This window comes from Tiliqua scincoides, chromosome 11, assembly GCF_035046505.1.
Source record: "Tiliqua scincoides isolate rTilSci1 chromosome 11, rTilSci1.hap2, whole genome shotgun sequence".
NCBI classification, from domain to species: Eukaryota; Metazoa; Chordata; class Lepidosauria; order Squamata; family Scincidae; genus Tiliqua; species Tiliqua scincoides.
Window position 1 is genome coordinate 8,601,530 of NC_089831.1, and position 24,572 is coordinate 8,626,101.

General features: G+C 45.9%; 1 protein-coding gene across 2 annotated transcripts; it reads right to left on the reverse strand.

Annotated features, from left to right (window-relative positions):
- Positions 1–1,643: 1,643 nt before the first annotated feature.
- On the reverse strand, positions 1,644–24,572 carry ENTPD4 (ectonucleoside triphosphate diphosphohydrolase 4). 2 transcript variants are annotated; one of them, XM_066639570.1, is made up of 14 exons: positions 24,483–24,572; positions 21,373–21,481; positions 19,614–19,742; positions 18,212–18,391; positions 17,070–17,275; positions 15,483–15,633; positions 15,288–15,391; positions 14,857–14,916; positions 13,472–13,626; positions 11,844–12,010; positions 7,346–7,670; positions 6,706–6,791; positions 4,863–4,958; positions 1,644–3,230 (listed from the first exon to the last, which is right to left on the reverse strand). In XM_066639570.1, exons 3-14 carry the CDS (start codon positions 19,619–19,621, stop codon positions 3,002–3,004), a joined length of 1,767 nt encoding a protein of 588 aa, XP_066495667.1. In that variant the 5' UTR covers positions 19,622–19,742; positions 21,373–21,481; positions 24,483–24,572; the 3' UTR covers positions 1,644–3,001. The 2 variants fall into 2 exon arrangements, with proteins under 2 accessions (XP_066495667.1, XP_066495666.1); XM_066639569.1 differs by having other exon boundaries at positions 4,863–5,024.

Genomic DNA, 24,572 nt, shown 5'->3' on the forward strand with positions numbered 1-24,572 from the left:
TAAATATATACAAACATGTAAACACAACCTTTGCAACAAGGCAAACCAGAAGGCCTGGGATGCCAGGGAAATCAGGCATCTTTAAGCTTCTTAGAAGTGTCGCGTTTCTCTGCAATGTTACTGCGAAGGGATGGAAGAATTGCAGATTCATCTCAATTACAGAGGAACTTCTTTTTTTCCCCACCTTCCCAACCTGACAGCCCATAATAGCCTGTTCAGTTGCCGAAGTATCAAGAATGTGGGCTGTTTTACAAGGTTCCTCCCTATTTTTCAAGGCTGCGTCACTGCAAATATTGCAAGAGAGAGAGAGGTAAAAACTCAAATGATTTGCAGTGTTTCACCACAACTATGGTGGAGCTTGAGGGGCACCTGCCCTGGGCGCTCTGTCAAGTGGGGGCGCATGACTGTCCTTAGGCTTTGCCCTAGTTCCAGAGGAGATGCTAGCATTAGCTGATCCTAGGAGAAGGATCACGGCACACCAAGCCACCAACACCTCCTTTGAGGAGAATCCAGACATCACAGATCAGGTGATTTCATGACGTCACTGCCCCCAGGTGCCAGGACAGTCCATTTTGGCACTTAACGCACATGTTTGGGGGGTGTATTGTGGTCTTCAGCCATCAAAAAGGCAGATTTAATAGCCACTATGGTCAAGGGTTCTGCTCTATTTTCCAAAATTCACGGCTGAATTTCTTTCCTAATTTTCTGCAACACACATATTTCATTTTTGTATTTCATTGTGTTTTATGCTGTGAAGTGCTTTGAGTACTGGAAAAGCAGTACAGAAATCTTTTAAACTAAATAAGTAAAATATTCAAAAACGTAACTGAAAGGATTAAAAGTATCAAAAAAAACACGCCCCTCCCCTGACATCTGCCCATCAGTGAGTTCCCTCTTTAGATGGCAACTTGGGTTTTCAGATTCCAAGGCAATAAACACACGTACACACACACACATTAAAAGAATTCAAGATTTGGCATTTAGCTCTCTGAGAATTTCAGCTTGTCATTTTAAGAAGAACAAGTTACTATCCTTTAGTATGCCTGCAGTTCTAGCATGTATGAGTAATGCTTGGAAAAACTCTCAGGGGCCAAGTAAAGGTCTGGGATGATTTTCTTGGGTCAAGAGGGGGCATTCAGGACCAAAGTTTAAATCCCAACTCTGCCATGAAACTCACTGGGTGACCATGGCCCATTCACTCACTCTCTCTCTCAGACTAACCGACTTCAAGAGGTGTTGTGAGGGTAGGATAAATATATGAGTAAATGTAGTAATGTAACAGGGGGAAAAAATCCTTTAAAATCCAAATGTAAGAGGGCTTCAATACCTGAGGCAGCCTCAAGTGTGCAAGAAAAACTCTCCCAGGCTACAGTCCTATGCACACTTTCCCCATTGAACATACTGGGACTTACTTTTGAGTAAACCTGCTTAGGACTGGGCTGCCAGTCACAGAAATGGATTGGGAACAAGTTCCATCTGCCTCCATTCGTCAAGCAAGCTTGTATGTATGGGGGGAGATGGCAGCCAAAGCAATCTGATGCTTTTTCAGAATGTGTTCTCCTCGCCCGAACTTAAAAAGTTCAGAAGAGATTATGTCAAATCTCACAACCAGACACTTGAAAGTGAGTGAAACCAGAAGCTCCTTTCCAAGACAATAAAGCTTGTATTTAAGAGATAGTCACATAAATGCCACTTTAAATTATAAACACTTTCTTTCAAGTAAAAAGGTTTGGAGAGCCAGAAATGACAGTGACAGCATACATGTTACTCTACAACTGCTATGAAAACAGTCTGTCCCATTCTCTTGATTCACTGTTACGCCAAGCCATTAAACCCTACAAGCAACCCTTGCTGCAGCATGACCTCTGCAGGCCCAAAAAGACGACTCCAGACATGACGTCAGCCAGAATTCTCCATCACAGTATTGCAAGAATATATGTAAGCATCACATCTGAATGGGTTGCATTGCAAGTTTTGTTTTTTTCTTCCCCAGAAGAACCCTGTTATGTCCCATGGTTGAAGCTCAGATTTGCAACAATCTATATGCCCTGGCCAGCAAAGCTGTTGCTTTGGCCAAGGTCTCATGATATGATGGATGAATCTGGGACATTTGCTCATATGGGCAAAGTGCTCTTTGGAACACAGAAAGCTGCCTCGTTTGGAGCCAGACCACTGGTCCATCCAGCTCAGTATTGCTGACAAGAACTCTCCAGGATTCCAGAGAGGGGTCCGTTTCTCTGCCCTCCCTGGAGCTGGCGAGGACTGAACCAGAGACCTTCTGCATGCAAAGCAGGTGCTCTACCACTGAGCTGTGGCCCAAATCCTTCCACACCCTTGTCGAGAGTAGTAGCAAGACTCGGCAGTCGTGAACTCCTCTGTCTGGGTCAAGATACGGGCACGGGGGAGTAAGTCCTCAAGGGAGAACTCTGCCAAAGCCTCTGCTGTTGGGAAGGAAGAGGTTAAAAGAGCCCTTTGCCCCTAATCAGAGCGTCTCAGGCTCATGATTTAGGTTGGTGGAGCTTAGGTCAGGCGGGAGAGCCTGGCTAGATGATCAGTTAATCGTTTGTTCACAACCAAAAGACCTCCAACCTTATCAAATAATTGGCAGTACAATTACAGCCAATTGCTGGGCAAAGGTTCATTGGCGAGTTTCCCGTTTATTCGTTTATACTGGCATCAAATCTCCACTGCCCCGGCCTCTCTGTTCTTCCCCACCTGCCCACCCCCATGCCCTGGTATCAAAGTGCTTTTACTTTTAAGGGAAGGAGTTTAAAATAATTTTGGCATACGTGCCCTCAGTCCAGCCAAGGTGAGCAGACCCAGCTCATCCCCCCCCCCCCCCGGCTCAGTCTTCTCACAGCTGTGGTTGATTCTCCTCTGGATTCAGACGCCACGGCAAGAGGCTTGGGTCACGGTTCCTGCGAGGGACGAGAGAAGGACCCTGAGGCAAAACAATGGCTTTTTCTTTCGCAAGTTCCAGAGAGGATTGTTCGCAGCAACTTTATAAGGCTCCAGGGATCTTCTGTGGCGGCAGGCCTTCCTCGATCCAGAGGGAGGGGGACGGGCCGCTGTGCAGCATCCGCCGGTGGATCCGCCTCAGCCGCAGCAGGTAGAGCAGGATGGACAGCAGCACGACAAAGAAGCAGGCGAAGAACAAGTAATGGTTGTAAACAAAGGAGAAGCTGCGCCAATGCGAGTGACTGCCACGGAAGGTCTCCTGCTGGATGTCCCTGGGAAAGGCAAGAGCGCAGCAAGACTCTCAGTTCAGAACCATCATGTGCGCTTGCAATAAAGACGACTGCAGCTCAGAGTTCCTCCAAGGAAACAAGCCCCCCCCCAGCAGTCCCACCTTGTACCTAAGATGATCACCACCAGCACCACCACCCCTTGCTCAGTCACATGAACAGCCTCCTCCACTCTTTATCACGGCTACAACCACCAGCACCTTCCCCAGTTCCAACCGCCACCCACTGCCACCTCCTGTTCCTGTGCCTGCCATGCAATAAAAAATGGTAGAGAGACGCAAAAGTAAAGGAAGGAATGTGAGGAGCAGTTGCCTGGAATGCCTTCCACTCTGGGCCAGCGATTTTCCATCTTTTTCACCTCACAGCCCACTGACGAGACACTAAAACTTGCAAGGCACACCATCCGTGTTCTGATTGCCGTCAAGGCACACTGCACTGCTGACAGGGGGCTCGCACCCCCCAATGGCCCTGCTAAGAAAAGACCCTTCCACAAACTCCCGCGGCACACCCGCAGACCATTTGCAGCACACCAAAGTGCTGCAGCACACTGGTTGAAAACTGCTGTTCTAGGGCCACTGACACTCTTCTCCCCTCCTTCTGCCCTCTCTGCCTCTTTCAAAGGGCATCAGGAGTAGGAAAAAAGAAGGGTTAGGGCAGAACAAACCAAGCTAGATGGGTAGCATGGAGATGGCAGACAGGAAGAGCTGCCTCCTACTAATCTGGTGCCCAGGAACCTGTTTCAACCAGCCTCATGGAAGGGCACACTAACCTTAGGGCAATGTACGTGGCTTGGCCCCTACATGATTTTATCCTTACAACCACCCTGTGGAGTAGGTTAGGTTGAGAAGTTGGCACAAGGTCACCTAGGGAGCTTCCTGAACATGCAGGAATTTCAACCTGGGTCTCTGCAGTTCTAGTCCAATACTCTACCCCATGACACCGTGTTGGTTTTTATAATGCCCTGCTCTGTTTGTCTCCTTAACCTCTTTGCCACCATGGGGAGGAGAGATACTATCAGACTACTGAGAATAGGGAAACTGCTTTCTGTCACAGAATTTGCTGTCTTTCACTTAAGAAAGAGCTCCCAAAATGTCCTTGGAACTTTACAAGGAAATGCCATGATGTGAAGGAGGAGGCAGCAGTAACTTTCACACCAATTCCCACCCTTCTATTTGCAAGGCATGTCTCACAATCCAAGGGCAAAGACTCTTCTGCTTAACAAGCCAGAAAGTAGAGTTCAGTAAAAAATGGCTATAAAAGGGGATAAGAAGCCTTCTGCATGCTCAGCAACATCCTCTTATTCCCCTTTTTCAGATCCCACCGGAATATGGGAGACTGCCCTATTCTTAGACAGACCCTTGACCCATCTAGGTCAGCAACTCCACAAATGTCCTGCAGCAGCTTTGTAGGTTTTCAGGCAAGAATTCTTTTCCTGCCCTACCTGGAGATGCTGGGGATTGAGCCGGGGGTCTTCTGAAAGCAGACAAAGTGCTTTGCCACTCAGCTAAGCCCCTGCACTCTCCAGTGCTCAAAAAGTGGGTCAGATGCCGAGCTTTCTGGAGATAATTACCCAGCAAAGCAGGCAACCAGCTCCCATGGAGCTCAGCGTAGCCGTACCTCAGAGGCAAGAACCGTGTTCGATAGAGGATGGCCCCCAACGTCCACTGAACCTCTTTATCGTAGACCTGCAGTGCGGTTTTTAAGCCGACGTAGCTGACAGGAAATGAGAAGCCATTGTGAAACACTTCATACATCCAGGCTGACTTAAAGCACTGATACCTACACAGAATCGAAAACAGCAATTATACAACAGCATGTGTTAACACTTCAAACAGAAGCAGAGCTTCAAGACATAAAGCGTACAAGCCGGAAGGGGGCAAGAATGATTACATCTCACTGCCTTTAAGCACTTAATTACACACCCAACATACCCCTGCTGCTTTCTATGAGATTTACACAGGTGCCCTCTGGCTGGCGTCCAGAAGCATTCAAGTGTTTACGTGGAAATGTTTGTAGATCTGCCGGGACAAAGGAGGGTCTCAGTCCCAGGAAGTCTGAACTTCAACCCAAAAGGAGGCAAAGAGGTAGAATGGGAGGATCAGACCTTTTCTACTTTAATAGGTCCTTCCCGTGCCAATTCTTTCAACAGACAGGATTTGTAGCACTGGACAGAAACAAAGGCATTTTAAATAGATCTGCCATTACAGGTTTGGAAGGTCAAATTCCAATGGTTGGTTGGCAACCTTCAGTCTCGAAAGACTATGGTATAAGCCTACAGCACCCAGTATTCCCAGGCGGTCTCCCATCCAAGTACTAACCAGGCCTGACCCTGCTTAGCTTCCAACCTGTCATAAAGCAATAATAGCTAGTCACTTTGTGGGACACTGAAGGTCAAATTACATGGGACATTCCAGACCTGATTCCCCTTGATGCATGCAACTTTCCTTTGCTAAACAGCAGAAAGAGAGATTCAGATTGGGATTGGGGCAGGGGAAAAGGGTTAAAGCCCCTTCCCCACAAACACACCACAGGCTCATTTTGAAATTACACCCTCCCCTGCAACAGCTATTTACCAAAGCGGGACTAAGCACATTAGGGCCAATGATAGTCAGTCCAGCTAGCTCAGGATTGTCAACAAAGACAGGCAGTGGCTCTCCAAGGTTTCAAACAGGGGTCTTCCCTAGCTAGACACGTCAGAGATTGAGCTGGGGACATTCTGCATACAAAGCAAGTGCTCTATCACTGAGCTATGGCCTGTGATAGCTCAGTGATAAACTCAGCAGAATAGTGCTGTCCTCCAAAGATTCCTCGCTCCCTGCAGTGCAGAGAACAGGTTATGTAAGCCACTCTCTAAGTGAACACCTGGTTGGTGGAGGCCTGGCTCATGTGAAATTTTTTTCCCCTCTCATAGAAAAGGGGTGGGAACATGAGCTGGACCTCAGTGCAATCAAGCATTTGCAAATGCCACCCAATTGCCACGATAGGTCACCTGAGTAGCAGAGGGACCAAGCTTTCTTCTCCACCACACACCAACAGCACTTGGTTGGGTAACCGTATTGGCAGAGGCACATATGTATCAGGGGGCCGTAAATACAGGGCAGTCATTACATCTTCTACTCCTCCACATCTCCAGTGGTACCTAAAGTTGTCGGGGGCATGGCACCCCTGCAGCCTCTCCTTCCCAGCTCAGATGGGTGCCGCTGTCTTGGATCTTGCAAAAATCTTGTGAGATCCAAGATGGCGGGGACATCCCACGGAACGTCTGTGAGTGGACTGTGGATACTAAGGCATTGTGACACACATTTTGGGAATCCCTGGCTTAGCAGTTTATGATCAGTTGTTCTGACCAGATGCTTCCAAGCCTCCCTAAAGCTTTTTTCTCTCCCCCCCCCCCACAGCTCCCAATGGAATTTAGTTTCAGCCCCTCTGGATGCCAGCCACCCAAGCTGCCAACACTCACTTCAGTCGATGGAGGTCAGCATGCGCCGCATAAAGACCACGGTCAAAACGTTCCCGCAGAATGGACCACTTTGTTGCACAGTAATCCTGGGGGAAGAGGGGGAAATAATCACAAAGGGCACAAATATATTATATATCCCTCTGTCTACGTACACATAGACCATTTTGAAACCAATGTTAATATACAAAAAGGTGTGGTTTACCAACTATATTTTTAGTCCTAGGAATGTAGTTACTAAACAGCCAGTGTTGTGTAATGGATAAGCAGAGAGTAAATACTATCTCTCAAGTGTAACCAACCTCCCCAAGGCTGCTGTGGGGATAAAACTGGCTGAGGAGAGAGACCACGTACACCTAGTTCCCTGGAAGGGCAGCATCAAAACATTGAACTAACTACATTTGAAATAAGCACAATTTGTCTAGCAATTTAACTTGCAAATTGCTTCACGGTCTACGTTGTTCTTGCAATTCATTCCTACGTCATCAGCTATGCATCCTACTTTCAAAGCCAACAAAATACACGAACGTAATGCTAGGATAAGAACTGGAATCATAGTGTGAATGCATGCAGTTTCATGATGAAGTGGGACCTTGAGCCTGTGCCTCCCTACTCCTAGTCTAACCCAGAGTGTGCTTTTTACCTTTGCAGCTTTAATAAACTTAGCAGCATTGTAGTCCCCCCCTATGCGCAATACATCTTCGGTACAGTAGTAGAACTCTGAGAACCCATAGAACTCGCTGTTCTCAAAGTACACTGGTGGCTGATAAACACCGTTCAGCGATGTGTGGGTCTCATTGGTCTTATTCATGAAAGGCTGAATGGCTTCGCGACACAAGTTAAAATCTCCTGTCCCACGAAGATACATTATCTGCCCGTTCTGCGGGATTTCGTCCTCAAGGTCTAAAGGCAGGCAAGGGTCAAGGTAAGGGGTTTCGGAAGTCAGGCCAGTCTGTTTGCCTAAAAGCCTGCAAGCAAGATTGAGCAGTATTACACCAAAAAGGCAAAAAACGCAACCCTGTTAATAAAGACATTGTATCAGAGCAGCGAGAACAGCTCAGCAAGGCGAGCAAGTATGGACAGAAGTACCAAGTAGCATCATATCAAACCCCCATGCCCCAGCAATAATCAAATTAGTAGATGCAGCAGAAGTCCTAAATCATCTTCCCTTCAAGCCTGTTCTGCATATGTTTAGCTGGGGCAGGTGCTGCATGAGCATGGAGGGGCACAAATCAAGGCAGGAGACCCTCTGCTCTCGTATTCAGAAAGCATCCAGTGTGAGCCAGGCCCTTCCAAGGGGCACCTGATTGCACAGAGACAATTGAACTGGTGCCCCTGCAGAGGGGCTTGCTTTGGGCTGTGCAGAAAGGAGCACCTTCCTATGAAGAAATGCTACAGTCAGATTTTTTAGTTTAGAAAAAAAAAAACAACTTTGGGTGGTCATGATTGTAGCTTAGAAAATTATGCATGGTGTGGTAAACTAATGCAGTGGGCCCTCCTTATCCATGGATCTGAATAACTGTGAATGCCAAGCATGCAGCTGGAGGGCCTCAGGAGGCCTCCTGGATGCAACTGGAAGGCACATCCGGTTCGCTGGTATAAATCCGAAGTGCCTTCCACTTGCATTAGGGAAGCTTCTGGGGAGGCTGGGAGGCCATGCACAACCTCTGGAGGAATAGGCATGCCCCCTCATAAGTAATTGCAGCGCTGTGTGGGCCTCCTTGTGGATTTCATTATCCGCTGAATTTGGTATTCACAGGGGGTTTCTGGAATGGATCTCTCCTGGATACCAAGGGCCCACTGCTCAGGGATGTTCTTTATCCTCTCTCAAAGCACTAGAACTAGGGAATATTCAACGAAATTGATTGACAAACAAAATTTAGGACAGACAAAAGGAGATATTATTAATTATTATTATTAACAGTATTTATATACCGCTTTTCAACAGCAAGTTCACAAAGCGGTTTACAGAGAAAAGTCAAACAAACAACTAATGGCTCCATTCCAAAAGGGCTCACAATCTCAAAAGGATGCAAAAGAACACCAGCAAACAGCCACTGGAAAAGACAGTGCTGGGGTGAGGAGGGCCAGTTACTCTCCCCCCACTAAATAAAAGAAGAGCACCCACTTAAAAAGTGCCTCTTACCCAGTTAGCAGGGGTAAGATACTTCTTAACACAACATACAATCTGTGGAATTCATTGCCAAAAGATGTGGAGGTGGCCACTAGCTCAGATTACTTTAAAAGGAGCTTGGAGGACAAGTCCTGCTGCTGGCTTCTAGTCATGATGTGCTCACTACCTCCAGGTTCAGTAGCGACATGCCTCAGAATGCCAGTGCAAGGGAGCAATGGTGGGAGAGGTGCAGGCCCTTCTCACCTGCCTGTGGGCTTCTCAGAAACAGCTGTGGAAAGGAGGATGCTAGACTAGGTGGGCCTTTGGACTGAAATCCCACAGTGATTCTTATGATGATTATCAGCATGCTGGAGGAGAAGGGTTCACGCTGCTTGCATGAACCAGCGCTTAATGTAGTTTGCCATCAAGCTCACCCTCGTTGGGCAACGGTAGCCAACTGCAGCACTCCAGTAGGTTTACAGGTACAAGACATTACATTTGTTGCAATTAATTTAATGAGCACACGTCAAATATTTGTATGGCGCCTCTCCCCCCAAGCAATAGAAGATGGGAAGCAGGCCTGGAGTAGCATAACAAGCATAATTTGGCTTCCGAGATTGGCCTACTTATGGTGCTTCCCATGACGCTGTGAACTTCTAGATCAGTCCAAATTATCTCTTATTTGCTGCAGCAGCTTCTCTTTGGTCTCTCGATATGGGAGAGGGCAAAAAGTGAGGCTACAAGCTTCAATCAACTTAATCACTAGATCAAACAAAGCTTTAACTGGTCGATTAAGTTAAAGCAGGCTTCAAACTGGGAGGCTGGGAGATAAAGGCCGCGCTTCTTTAATTGTTTAAACCTGTGATCACACTTGTTTAGCTCTGGAGGCTATTTTGACCCTGGAATGGCACTACAACAGGGACTGAAAGAAGGACAGTACTGAAGATGGCCTTTCCTAGTGGGTGATGGAGACAGGGACAGAAGGATAAGAAGTACAGCATCAGCTTATTCCCTGCTGTGAAGGCGCCACTGTCTCCCACTAGCTAGTGGCTGCATGGAGCTCTCATTCCCCAGGAAGGGAAGAGAAAAGCCTGCTTGTCCCCTCCAGTGCCTTCTGGAGGGAATCTCCCAGGAGGAACTGAAAAAGAACAAGCACCGCTGGTTGAAGGCCACTGCTCCACAGGAGGGACTCGCCCCCACCTTGGCAGGCTTCTTCTTGTCTAGTTCCAAGGCCAGGCCTAAAAAACCAGTCTGTATGGCAAGAAAGGATTGCCTAACCTTGCTAACACAGCACACAGGCATTTTGTCCTTCCTTCTGACAATTTATTCTCCTTGTTCTTTGTGAAAGTAAAACTGAAGAACGGAGTGAAAGTTAAACTGAAGAAGTTGTGTTGAAAAGGATTCAGAAAATGCAAGTGGTTCAGGAAGTTTACTGATGGGGCCCATCTCGCTCCCATCCTGCAGAGACTACAATGTCTTACAGTTTGCTTTTGAGTCGAATTCAAGGTGCTAGTTAATGCCACCGGCACTTTAGGCTCTTGATAGCTTAATGACCACCTTCTGCCATAAGAACCTACCCATTCATTAAGGCCTTCTAGGAAAGGACTGCTCTGCAGACCATCATTGTGGGAGGTTTGACTGCTGGGCATGAGGGACAAAACCTTCCCTGGGATAAGAAACCTCCTTCTTCAAGGAGTTTGGGAGGTCCTCCTCACCTTCGCTTTCAAAAACTCACTCAAAATGCACCTAAGAACGTAACTTGAGAATAGCCCTGTTCAATCAAGCCAAAGGCATAGCATCCTGTTTCCCCACAATGGCTTAACACCTGGCCTGTGGGAAGCCCACAAGCAAACAGGAAGGCACATGTCTCTCTTGCTACTGCTCCCGTGTGCGTAGCTTACTGGGAACAGTGGCCAGCTGTAGGCCTGTCCTCCATGAACCTGTCTAACCCTTTTTAAACCCATCCAAGCTAATTCTACGTATTCCACCATGCTTTGGGTCAGGAAATTGAGCTCTGCCTATCCTGATAGCTGCTGCAGTGGTGTCTGTTGGGCTGCCTCAAATTACTTTTGAATCATTTGATTTGTTTTGATTGAAAATTGCTTTTATATGTCTGTTAGCTGCAATACATCACACTAAGGCACTGACTTCATCTCAAGACTATTTGTCCTGGCAAAAGTACCATTCTTGACACTAATTCATTAGCTGAGATGGAAGAGGCTTTTTAAAAGAATTAGTGTTTTGCTTTCCATCTTGAGCTTCCTTAATGTTATGCTATGCCCGTTTAATGCTTTACTTAATGGCTATAATTAATCAACTCTGCAAGAATGATGTAAGGAATTTGTCCTACATGAAGGACTCTGAAAAGAAACTGAATGAGCATATGGGAGTAAAGTATGTGGGCATAATTATCCGACTATGTTGGCTAAGGATTGACAAAATTAAATTTCCATGAACTAATTACAAGTTAATTTAATTTGACTCTTTTAAATACAGCTTTATTCTTACAAGGAACACCTGGACAAATCAGCAGTACATGAAAAGTATTCCAAACCAAAGAAGGGACCAAAGAAAGGGGAGAAAAAGATCCGAAGAAGCAATAGTATTGACCTTGAGAGCGGAAGACATTAAAATTGTATTTATCAAAGAAATGCTGAAGATAGAACAAATCAAAGAACGAAAGAACTTGATTTTAAAAATAGAGAAACGGCTAGAAAAAGTTACAGGGTATCCTTTAATCTGAATTATCTAATTCTTAATAATAACTGCTGTAGGAAAACCATCTGTTTTAAATGATTTTGTGACCACACTTCCCCACCCCCTGGCAATGCTGAAGCCTAAAACTCCACCACGCATGGAAATCCCATGCCCCAACTCACTGTCAGTCAGCTATTTAAGAGTGGAATCTTGCAGTAAAAATAGCACTTTAAAGATGGAAACATAACCTTCGGTTGTAATCACTGGGCAAGACTGAATTTTGAGTGCGTAAAGAAGGGCGGTCAAAGATTTTGAACTAGAAGGCAGTTACCTGTTTCTAAATACTGTGTTGGTCAATATGCTGTCTGTGTATCTTTGTCGGGCAGCGTTCCCACCAAAGCCAAGGAAAGTTGCTACATAGACTCTGTAGACATGTTCGGTCTGGTGAGCATCGCATCCCAAATTAAACTCTGCAAGTAGGTTCTTGGCCACCTCCTCCTACAGGCCACCAGACAAGAGGATAGTGTATATTAGGAAAGGCAAAAAAGAACACTACCATTAATAATAATGCAACTGGTGGGGAAGGGAAGAAGATCGTGTTTCAATTCCATTACAACACAAATAATACTTTGGAGTATGATGTTGGATTCTTAAGGCACTGAAACGCAGAAAACCAAGGCTAAGAATTACACCTTAAGTTGTGGGATTTAGAGTTAAGGAATTTAAAGAACACAAATTGCCTACAAATCAGAATGTGAAGCCATGGTTTGAAGAGTTTGCAAACCATAACCCACATTAACCACGGTTAAAGTATTACAACTGTATTCAAGGACAAAACCTTCCCTGCTTCTCCAGCCTTGCTGTTTGCAAGCTAACAGGCAGATCTTGTGAGAAATGTCCTGGGCATGCTCTCTAAAGGCAGGGATTCACTCAATAAGCTAAAACATGGTTTTGTTGTCGGTCCCAGGACCTTAACCACGGTTAAAGCGCCAAACCATGCCATGAAAAAAGGAAAATGCATGCAATAAATAAGAGAAAATCTGGAAGAACAGATTACAGGTGTAGAAAATCCTGCAGTACTGAAACTGAGAACTCTGGGTTGTTTCTGAAAGTGCACACTCCAAACAAGAACAAAGATTTACAAGCTCATACATTCACTTTCACATAAAAATGTGTTCTGTGAAATTACTGTAGGCTAAAACATGAAGCTTTCCTCCTTTATTTGAACTTAGTAAAGACCTTCCCATTAAAAAAAAAATTGACACCAACTCTTCGTTATTTCAGGCAGAACAGCTATTGCACACCTTTCCACAGCACCCACCAGCCTCTTTTTTGGAATATCTTTGCCCTACTCAAGGCAATTTTTTTACAAGCTTTCTTTAACAAGACTGACATGTCTCAAGTAGTTCCCAGTTTATACAACATAAAGGTTTAGCATTAAAAGTCTAAGTCAGTGGTTCCCAAACTTACCTGGGTCAGGACGCCCCTGAAGCCTTCCCAGCTCAGCTGGGCACTACCATCTTGGGTCACACAAGGTTTTGCAAAATCCAAGATGGTGGTGCCTAGGGAAACAGGTAGGAGAGGCTACTGGGGACATCCTATAGTGCCCTTGTGACGCCTTAAGGTGTTGCAATGCACGCTTCGAGAACCCCTGGTCCAAGTGTTACAGTTTAAGAACCAACATTCAAAACAAGGATTAAATGCTAGAGAAATTTAGGTGGCGTTCCATCATTTTAAATACATTTTTGCATTAAAACTAACTGATGAAATGAATAAAATACACATGAATTGCTTAGCTGATGAGACACCCATGTTCACTTCTTCTCTGGCCCTGGAGTGAAGATGTCATGCAACGAAGCACAGGAATCATAACACGCCAAAGAAAAAGAATCAATGGATATGGGTTAGAACACAAGAAAAAAACAAAAGGAAAAGAAGGAAAGTTGTACAGATAATAACCTGCTGTGAAGAGGCAAAGCTTACAGTTTTAGGGACTTCATATGCTATTTGGGTTGAGACACCACCCATGTCAAGTATACCCACAGTCCTCTTTCGAACAATGGCTTCCTGGTGCTCACTGCCAGGAATCTGCACTTCCACAACCGCATCATCCTCTGGAAGATAAAACATGAAGGCAACACTGGAAAAATGGAGTGCTGGATCTGCCTGCAACACTGGTCAACTCTGTCTTGCTCATTTGCTGGTGTATCGAGTCTTAAAAGGGGTTATAAGCCAGTTCTCTTTGAGTAGAGCACGCACCAATGACTGAGCGTGACAGCGTGATAGGGAACTGGAGAGTTAGACTGCTCACAGTGAAAATGCTATTTATTTTAATAGTGGTATAGCCAGGGGCTGTGGCGCCCAGGGCAACAATGTTGTGATATCACATTTTGTCACTTAGGTGAACACAAGCAGCCTGTTGAAAATTTCCCAGTTGCTGTTGTGAGTGTCTGTGCGTTGCAGCCACTTTCTGAGTGTGAACGCTCTTGCACTTTGTGACGCCCACTTCTGGTCTGGCACCTGGGGCAAGCTGCCCCCCACCTCCCGCTTGCTACGCCACTGTATTTTAATAATATTCTGAAAAGAATTGGAAATAAAACCACAAGCATCACAATCACATTCAACATGAAGCTAAGTGACAGTAACCCTGGCCGTGATTTGGAAGAGAGATGAAAGCAGCTGATAAAGTAGTGAGAGTACGGAACCACAAGGAGTTGCTGCTACTGCTGATCCCTTGGACATGAGAGGGCAAAGGGGTCAGGGTGATAAGCTGCAAGGTGGAGGAATGTGGAGGTCAGCTGTCAAGAATGAATGACACCTGGCTGATTTGTGGCAGGTCCAGCTGGAAGCTCAGAGGGCGTATGTCAGCAAAAAGAACAATGACCACACCATGAGGGAAAACATTTGGAAATGAAAAGTTCTACAAGTTTCTGATAGAACATTAACTTTAAAAACTCAGTTTGTAAAAAAAAAAAAGGGGGGGGCGTTTGGTAATAGCCTGCTTAGATTTAAGCCACCTTGGGTCTGTAAGACTCACTGTGAGTCAGTGAGAAAGGCGGTATAGAAATACTGTATAATAATAATAATAATATGGATCTATGAAGCTGCCGCAAACCAAAGCAGACCGGACAGCTAAGCAACACTGCCTATCCCAACTGGGAGCAGCTCCCTAGCATCTCTTCAAAGCCCATAACGAGCTGATCTGAAGAGTCCATCACACACTGTCGCTGAGCAACCGTGATTCGCCTAATTAGGTTGGGCAAGGACAACATCCAGCAGGTCCTCAGTGACACCATTCCCTTCTGCAGGCCGTGCGCAGTATCAATTGCTATTAAGGTGCTTACCATCATCAGTGTGCTCAAATCTTCCAAGGACAAAGTTGATGCCAATCCATGCATATACTCCTAGATAAACAGAACACTTGTAAATACTTAAAGATGCTTGGGCAATATCTTTTAAAAGACATACTTCAACCAGAAACGGTTGCACACAGAAATAGTTAAACTGCACTTCCTTTAAAAAGGAAGAGTTTTTTTTCTTCATCCAAGCATATTCATACTCAAATACTGGGGATAACCTAGATGAGTAGATCTCAACTGGTCAAGAGCTAGGGCCCACCTCGAGCCACAACATGGAACCCGCTCTTGAGAGCCCAGTGGTGAGAGGACTCAGCGAGGTAGCCGCTGCCTGACTGTCTTGCACTGAAAAGGCCAGCAGCCTGCCATCGGTCTCCTGAATATATTTTCAAACTATCTCTTCAAAGTTGCACCCTTACCTTCCTGTTTTCCTGAAATAACTTCCGCATGAGAGTCTGAAAACAGAAAATCAAAATGCACTGGGATATCAGTAAGCAGGTCTTCTAGTATTGCCTTTTGCTGGCTGCAAGACAGTTTAATGGTATAAAGGTAAGTCGAGACCCTCACCATACCCAGTTCTCAATGTTTAACCTTTACAAAGATAAGACAATCACCTCTCTGGCAGGATTCTCATCCCTGCTGTACAGAGAATGTAGAGAGGCGTTTCTTTGTGTTTTGCACGAGGCACGTGATCCGCAGCAAAGCTCAAAAGGGGGAATATATAGTCACTGACTTTTTCAGGAGAGGTAGCAAATTCTGAGATGCCTGGAGAGCAGGAGAGATAAATACGGATAGCAGTGTGAGTCACAACCCAAAGAGATACCAATTTTTTTAAGGCTATGGTTCTTTTAAAGAGAGTCGAAAAGGTATAATTATAGTTTTTTGTGATTTTCTAAGTAAATCCAACCTAGGACATCGTGCTCCTTGAGGAAAAGAATCCACTACCTATAATGAGCCATTCTGTGATAATTTTACTGTCCAGGTAGGCAATTTTTTTAAAATCACAGTGCATGCCAAAACCTAAGGCATTGCTTGATTATATTACATTACACAGGAAATCAGTCAAGACACTCTGAAATACTTTCACCACAGTCTGAGAAGCAGAAAGAGCCCCTCCCCTCAGGAAGACGCAGGCCTAACCTGCCTTCATTAAAGGGAGGAGCTACCCACCTGTTGAGGACTGACCCTGCCATGGACAGCCCAACGCAGAACGATTTTGTTTGTGGGTGTGAGTGCCAAAGAAGTCTCCGCCCTAGGGAGCGATAATGAAGCTATTATGTCATTCAAATTCTGCTCTGCAGGCCAACCACCATAGCTGTTTAGGCTATGGGGAAGCAGCTGTCCTATAACTTGCAAAGCAGTTTCCAGTACAGACTTGGAAAATGTGATACTGACAACATGAAGCTCTTTATAAAAACTGCAACAATTACCACCTCATTCATGCTCCTATGAAACTCTGTTTTATTAGCAGTACTGGTTTGGCTGTCAAAAGTCCCACAATTGGAATTCTACACACATGTATTTGAAAGCAGAGTGATCCCATTCAGATCAGATCACTTTATTATTATTATTTATTATTTTATTAATTTATACCTTGCCTTTTTGCCCAACGGGCACACAAGGCGGCTTACAATTTAAAAGTGCAACATGAAAAACAATTAAAAACAATTTACAATAATTAAAAGATCTAAAAACAAACAAACCCCGTGGATTTTCATATAAAAAGCAAGAAGCAAGAACGCCAGCCAGCCTGTCAGCAATTAAAAGCTTTTTGAAATAAAAAGGTCTTCAGTCCACGCTGAAACGTTAGCAACGAGGGAACAGTTCTCAGTTCTAAGGGGAAGGTATTCCACAGTTCGGGGGCCACCACCGAGAAGGCCCTCTTCCTGGCCGTCGCCCCTCTCACATCGGTGGCACAGTCAAAAGGGCCCCCCCCAGATGATCTAAGAGCACGGGCAGGATTGTAGGGAAGGAGGCGGTCCCTCAAATACCCCGGACCCGAGCCGTAAAGGGCTGAATGTTTAGATGAAACATATGTAAGATTCAGCTATACACGACATCCTACATATAAGAGATGCAGAACATATATAAGATTGACAAAATGAACACCCAGCATTTTTGTCACCATCACCTCTTTGTTTCTGTAGAGTTCTAGTATAGGATGCAGACTGACTAGAAAGACATTCACAAAAAACCAATACCTGGCTTAATTTTCATAACCACTGGCTTTGTGTTTTTGTCCCTCATTTGCTTGATGTCCAGCAAATTATGTGGATTGCCATTGTGTCTTGGCCAATAATACACAAAAATCCTGGACCCACTGCTACCGCAGTCCACCATGATCCCGTAGTTCAAAGTGGGGTCATTAGTATCCGTAGCTTCTGTGTCAGTTACCCGAGAAAGATACCTGGAAGAAACAGTGGCAGTGTTGACTGGGAACATATCCTGTGGAACTCTCAAGTTGGGGCTGGTGTCAGCGACTGGCCACTGGCCAAGGACCCGCAAATTTTCCAGGACCCGGCAGGCCAACCACTGAAGGCCCCCTTAAACAGAAGCAACAAAACAACGTGCTCTGTTGAAAGCATTGCTCCACTGATTCCTCCATTCAGATTATTTCCTCTCCTGGAAACTTCTAGCTCTCTAGCATGATTAGCGATGGAAAAGAGGATCACAGGGTGGAGGACAGAGGAAGGACCAGAACTTATTCTCCAGCTAGTTGTCTGGGTGGGAGGCAACGAGGAAGGATTGCCTGAAGGTCACCCATCATGACAGAGCTAAGCAGATGTAGGGTGGGAAACTGCTTCCCCTTCCCTCCTCCATCCACAGCCACACTGGGACAGGAGAAACCTCAGGGCGGGGGGGGGGGAATGTTCTCACACACTTTCTGCATGCACCCTGATTCTCAAGAAAAATGTCCAAGGACCCACCAGAGCAACCCAATCATCAACACTGTCCTGAATAAACACGCACTGGATTGAGCTGCAAATCCCATTCATCTCATGAGAGCTTAGAGGCACATTTTAAATGATTAATGATAATGATAAACATTTTTCATTCATTCACTCAATTTCTTAACCAGTGTTTCCACATAGCAGGAGGTAGAAAAACTGAAACTGCAATCAACATAAAAACTCAGAAAAGCAGTATTTATAACCCTAAAAACATCAGCAGAAAAATCAACATTAAGCAAGGGAAACAGGAGGAGTTCTCAATCAGAGTTGAGATGACATTAAGGAATAATGCATAGACAAGAATAATGGCCACATAGCGGCTTATGTTGTTTTCAACTGTGAGAAGAAGCACAAACCCTTCTTATGCTCTACATGCTGCTCTTACTTCTTACCTATGCAACTTTTTGTCCCTGTAGCCATATTTTACAACAGAATAATACAGCAACACAAATGCAGCAGCCAGGAGCCCGATGACAACAAACTGGCGTAAGGTGGTGTTCCACACCCGAGGACACCCAACTGGGGAAATGCTGAAGTGCCAGGAAGCGGGAAACAAACAAGAGATGCTGATCCTGAAATGTATAAAACAGTCTCATGTGTAACACATGAACAGAAAACTGGCAGGCCCAGGACCCAATGTCTCCCTACTCTTGACTCTAAGGAAATATTTCACCGTCAACCTAAATAGGTGGCAAACTTTGCAGAAAGAGTATGCTGCATTTTTCAGAGCCGAAGAAAGAAGACTCCAACAGTTAAACTGATGATCGTTTATTTCTAAATAAATCTATTATTCTATTCTGGACACAAAGGCAACAATTCTCCATAAACAAGTCTCAATGACCTCAGAGGGGGCTACAAATGCCTAAATGAATGAAGGACTGCAGACTGAGCTTGCAGAGACTCCATTCTGGGTTGTGTCAAAAGCAAACAAGGTTACTGTGGACATGAGGAGTTTATCAGAAAATAGGGCTACAAGGAGCCCAAGCTGCCCACAGAGCAGAGCAGGGGTGGGGAAGTGAAACCTTGCAGAAACATAGACCTTAGGACTGTTAGAGGAGACAAGAATAATGGCCACATGAAAGTGGTTCTGGATGGCTTCAGAAACTTCAGCTCCCCAGGTTGAACTTCTAAAATAGTAGCTGGCATATCATAGTCAAGAGCTGCATTATACCAGCTACTAAGACGGTCTCAAGTCAAATATCATCTTGGCCACAAGCTCATAAAACAACAGCAGGAAAATCATTGTGGCTGCAGTATGGGGATAATCACATTCAGCTAACTCACAAGGCTCTTTGAGGGTTTGCAATATCGTAACTCCTTGACCGTTTACTCAACTAAGGGTGCAATCCTAACCCCTTATGTCAGTGCTTTCCAGCACTGGCATAGCTGTGCCAATGGGGCGTGTGCGGCATCCTGCAGTTGGTTGTCACTCACGGAGGCCTCCTCAAAGTAAGGGAAGGTTTGTTCCCGTACCTCAGAGTTGCATTGCCTTTATGTCAGTGCTGATATAAGGGGTTAGGATTGCGCCCTAAGGAGTTAGAGTAGCAGATTTCAAATATTTCAGTCAATTGAAAAAGTGCCCCATATTAATCAGGTTTAGGAGAGGAACTGTGACGGAAAAGGTGGGAAGAGACAGACAAAAGGAGGAGGAAGAGAACCAGTGGCAGCATGGTCACTCATTGGCCCACTAGCTCTTGAGGTTGCAAGTTGAAGTGTTGCAGTTTGGGGCTTGAGGTGGGTCCCAGCTCTTGATAAGCCGAAGCTCACTGAACTAGCCAATATTCAGATACTCACCTACCCATTCTGAGACAGTCTGGTTGGGACAAGCAGGCTGCAGAATGAGCTAGACTTTGAGAGTCAGCCAGACACCACAGACTTAAAAGGCACAAGCATCATTCTAGGAACCAACAGTACAGACAGGAACTGAAAAGAAACAAAGACAGGGGCATTATGAGGCAGTGCTGTTGCTTAGACCCAACAACATTTCATATGCACAGAAATCAAAGCCATGTAGAAGTAACATTCACTAACAAATCACAGTGGCATCCCACCTTTCTCCCAAGGGGCTCAAAGTGGCATTCTATTTCATCCCAAGATGTAGATTAGAATAACATTGTTTGGATCAAGGCCCTCCTGCTCCAAGTGCCACAGCTCTGCCTACTATACCACATTGGTTTAGCAGGGTGCCTCTTCCAGTTCGTGTTGGTGACTCCCAGAGCCTCAGAACACCTCCCGGACACGACCAGAAGTCACCAACACAAACCAGAACAGGCTTCCAGTCACATCTGGGGAGGGGTTTCTGAGGCACAGGCTTGGCATCTTCGGATACTCAAATTCATGGATGCCAAACCTGTAGATAAGGAGAACCCGCTGTATAGTTACACTGGCAGAAGTGACTCCCACTGAAGCCAGCAAAGTAATTGCCTATGCTGCTGTACCTGGATGTTCACTGGCAAAGAGTACTTGGGCAAGCTTTGTCCATTTGCTGAATGCAGCTCAATGCTGAGACTTGCATCCAGAATGCATCAGCTGAAATTAAACACTTGAATCAATCCAAGTGGGTGCTGGAGTCAACAGAAAAAAATGCCAGTTCTCAACCACAAACAGCACAAAGTGTATTTTAAATCACATTCCAAACTAAAAACCTGATTTATCCAACAAAAACTTTGCTGCTCGAATGGATTCAAATCTTATTACTACTTTATTCCTCATTTTGTCAAAAGAGCATGAGGCAATAAGGGAGAACTCATTTCACTGCAGCATTACAAGAACAGTGACATAAAGCTGTAAGCCCTTATTATCCTGAAGAAATGTGGATTCTTCCTCCAGCTGCCTTCAATGAGAAAACAAGGGTAATGTATGCAGATCAACTTGTGTTATTACACATTCAGCCAGAAGAGGGCAGCAGCACAACAGTACTGTAATTACATAAAACTCAAGACTCCCACAGATTCACTATTGGAGTACCAAAATATTCAACATTTTTTCAAGCTGTATCTTCTCTTTCAGGAAAAAATGTATGTATAAAAGCATTTCTCTAAAGTTCTCTTCATCACATTCTCTGAAAGGCAACAACATACTCACCATAATGACTATGTGAAGAGCTGTTACTTTCAATATGCAAGCCCTCCTCACACCCACTAACACGAAGCTGCCTTATATTGAGTCAGGTCATTAGTCCATCTAGCTCCACATTGTCAACACAGACTGGCAGCAGCTCTCCAAGAATTCAGACAGAATTTCTTCTCTGGCCTACCTGGAGTTGCCACCTGGGACTTTCTGCATGCAAGGCAGGCACTCGACCACTGAGGTACAACAGCCCCTCTGACGAGCAGGCCTTTCCCTAGTTGCTAATAAAAGCTGTTGTAGTCACTAAATACTTCAAAGTATTCATGTGGACTGCCTTGTCTGGGGCAATACAGTGAGTAATTTTGCCTGTAGAATGTGTATCTTGAAAATGTCTCTGGACATTTCAGAACTTCATCAAAAAAAAGTCATGAGAACCATTCGGTGTTCCAGTTGTAACGGCACTATCTAAACAACTATCACTCACCATTGAAATGGAGTGACCTTTTGGCAGAACACGGCAGCTGTTTAACACACATTGCATTCCTTAGCAGTTCCACACAAGAAAAACTGGAGGAAACCGTAGCATGGGGGAACTAATGGAGAACACAGGAAGGAAGAAGAGCTTAGTTAAAACAAGATAAAAGATTCACTAAGGGCACAGTCCTATCTCTTTATGTCAATGCTTTCCAGCTCTGAAGTAAGGGAACAAACATTCCCTTACTTTGAGGAGGCCTCCCTGAGTGACACCCAACTGCAGAATGCAGCACACATCCCATTGGCACTGCTATGCCAGTGCTGGAAAGCACTGACAGAAGGGGTTAGGATTGTGCCCTAAATGCCACGTGTCTCTCTGAAAAGTTGATCACCTTAACAGCTTAATAGCTATTGCTAGATCACTTTATATTTAACAGGATGATGAAATAGGCAGTCGTGAAAAGACTTAAACCTACAAGAGGGAAATTCCATAGGTCATCTATCGCTAGATGCCACCACCAGAATGGGAGAGTAGTTCTGTCATTACTTTGTGTCTGCAGATCCACATGTAGAGGTGTTTGAAAATGGTGTTATTCATTTTACTCAGAAGTAAACCCATTGTGTTCAGTAAGACCTAGGCTGTAATCCTATCTTACCGGAAACAAGCACCTCTATGCATACGGAATGCATTCCAAGAACACGACAACTGGCTGGATCAGACAAAATCTACTTTAGGATTCTACGACTAGAAACTCACAAGCATAATTAACTCCTAAGAATGATCCTGAATCCCATGCTTAAGAACCTATCACCTGCTGGTTCAGGCCAAGGCCCACCTCCTCCAGCATTTTGGGTAACAATCCCAGTAACCAGAAGACATTGGGTGTCCCCAGCCCCAAATTGTGAATATCATCTGTTCAACCCCACACCTTTACTATTCAAGGTTGTTAGTGGGAGCGCTTGCCCATTAGGAGATGTCAAAGGGAAACAACAACAAAAAGTCAAAAGGAAGAAACCAGGCACCATGTGGATGCTACTGTGCATTCTTTCTGTACCCTACTTAGACCCAATTCACACATTACATCAGGTAGGTTGGGAAGCTGAGAAAACAGAATTCGGGACAGTTCCACTTCAGACTAGAGATCTGGGGTCATAATTTAGACTGTGTCCCTCTACAAACAAGCATACAAATTACATGCAGTAAATAAGCACACAGGAGGAAGTTTCGCACAGAACTCCCCTCAGTGTCCTTGTTTGTGTACAAGAGAGATGTCTACAGGATGATAAAAATATGACCCCCCTACTCCCCAAAGGTTGACATGGAACAGTCTAGAATTCCACCTCCTGATTCTGCGTAAAGTGCAGTCAGGTGCTCATTAGGATTTTGTTGGCAGTATCTTTGTAAATTGCTTGGACAGCCTCTTGGGGCAATGAAGCAGGATTATATTAATAATCATTATTAGTTTTCAAACATTTTCTGATCGACTGGGGTATTGTGTCCAGTTCCGGTTGCCATATCTCAAAAAAGATAGACGGTCGTGTGTTGCTTAGCAACAGGGTTGTGGACCAGCATCCCTGTCGCCAAGCAAGGCTTGACGTTATGCGAATCCTCACGTTTTTGCCTGAAACATCCAGTCTGAGCCTCGTAGATGCTCAGGAAAGCCTCTGGAGGTGAGGAGTGCGGCTCCCCTCAGCTTCAGAGGCTGGGAGAGGTGAACAGGGTCCCGACTGAAGTAACAGACGTCACATATGTGGGCTGTCGCTGGACAGAATGTCGCTAAGTGATGCTCACCTGTAGTGGAAATGGAAAAGGTGCAGAAAAAGCTACCAAAATTATTACTGGGCTGGGGCACCTCATGGGGAAAGGTTCCAGTGTTTGGGGCTCCCAAACCCTGGCCCTGGGGCCACTTGCGGCCCTCAGGGGCTCCCAATCCGGCCCTCAGGGAGCACCGTCTCCAGTGAGCTTCTGGCCCTCCGGAGACTTGCTGGAGCCCATGCTGGTCCGACATAGCTGCTCTCTGCGTGAGGGTGACTGTCTGACTGCTTGTGTGAGCTGTGGGACAAGGGCTCCCTCCACTGCTTGCTGTTTCATATCTGTGATGTGGCAACAGAAGTGAAGGAAAGGTTAGTCTTGCTCTGTGCAAGACCTTGTATAGCCCCTGAGCTACTGCAAGACCTTCATTCAGTCATATAAGTTCCACCTCTAATATATCCATTTATGTAAATTTATTCAAATTTGAAATGTAAATGAATTCTTTTTTCTTTTCCTGGCCAGTGTCAGAGAGAAGATGCGGCCCTCCTGCCAAAATGTTTGGACATCCCTGGTATAGAGAAAAGGTGCTAAGGGGAGGCAAGAATGATGCAGGGCTGAACAGAGTGCTGCTCTTTAGACTCTCACACAACACCAGAACCAGGGACACCCACTAAGAGTGAGGACAGACAGAAGAAAATATTTCTTTTCTCAGCGTGCGATTGGTCTGTGGAACTCCTTGCCGCAGGATGTGGTGATGGCATCTGACCTGGATGCCTTTAAAAGGGGATTGGACCAATTCATGGAGAAAGAGTTCATCAGGGGTTACAAGGTATGATGGGAATGTGCAGCCTCCTAGGAACATCAGCAGAGCCCCGCAGGATCAGGCTCAAGGCCCATCAAGTGCAGCTTCCTGGGTCTCACAAAGGCCCACCAGACACCCAGAATGCAGGTGCAAGGGAGGGCACTGGGATGCAGGTCTCCTGTGTGCTTCCTGGGGCAGTGGGAGGCTCAGGAAGCTGGGCCAGGGGGCCTTGGGACTGATCCTGCGGGGCTCTCCTGCTGGTCTCGTGGTGCAAGGCGCTTCCCCTGCACCCTCTTGATGGAGCCTTCCAGACTCAGCCACAGGGTAAGCAAGGCAGGGCTGCAGTTCTTGTGCCCATACTGCGGAAGGGGAAGACTGAGGCTGCGAGAGGCGGGGCTTGCCCGGGGACCGCCCACCGAGGGTTCTATTGGGAGGGGCCGGTGCGCATGCGCGCTCCACAGGGTTCCGCACAGCGGCTCCTCCGCTCCCCCCCCCAGGCGACGGCCGTTGGGCCAGCAGGGGGGAGTCCGGACCGCCCCGAAGCGCCCCCGACCGCCTCCGATACCTCACGGCCTCCCTCGACGGCGCCGCCGGGCCCCGTTTCGCCGTCGCCGGCTGGGCGCATAGCGACACCTCAGCAGCCGCCACTTCCGGG

Bases quoted from the DNA above. Each gene is read 5' to 3' on its own strand.
- ENTPD4 (XM_066639569.1), bottom strand. The intron at 14,917-15,287 runs GTAAGGGTGCAA...CTGTTTATCTAG, and splicing joins TATTTCAGGAAAACAGGAAG to GAGTATATGCATGGATTGGC. The intron at 13,627-14,856 runs GTAAGCACCTTA...TTTATCTTCCAG, and splicing joins ATTTGAGCACACTGATGATG to AGGATGATGCGGTTGTGGAA.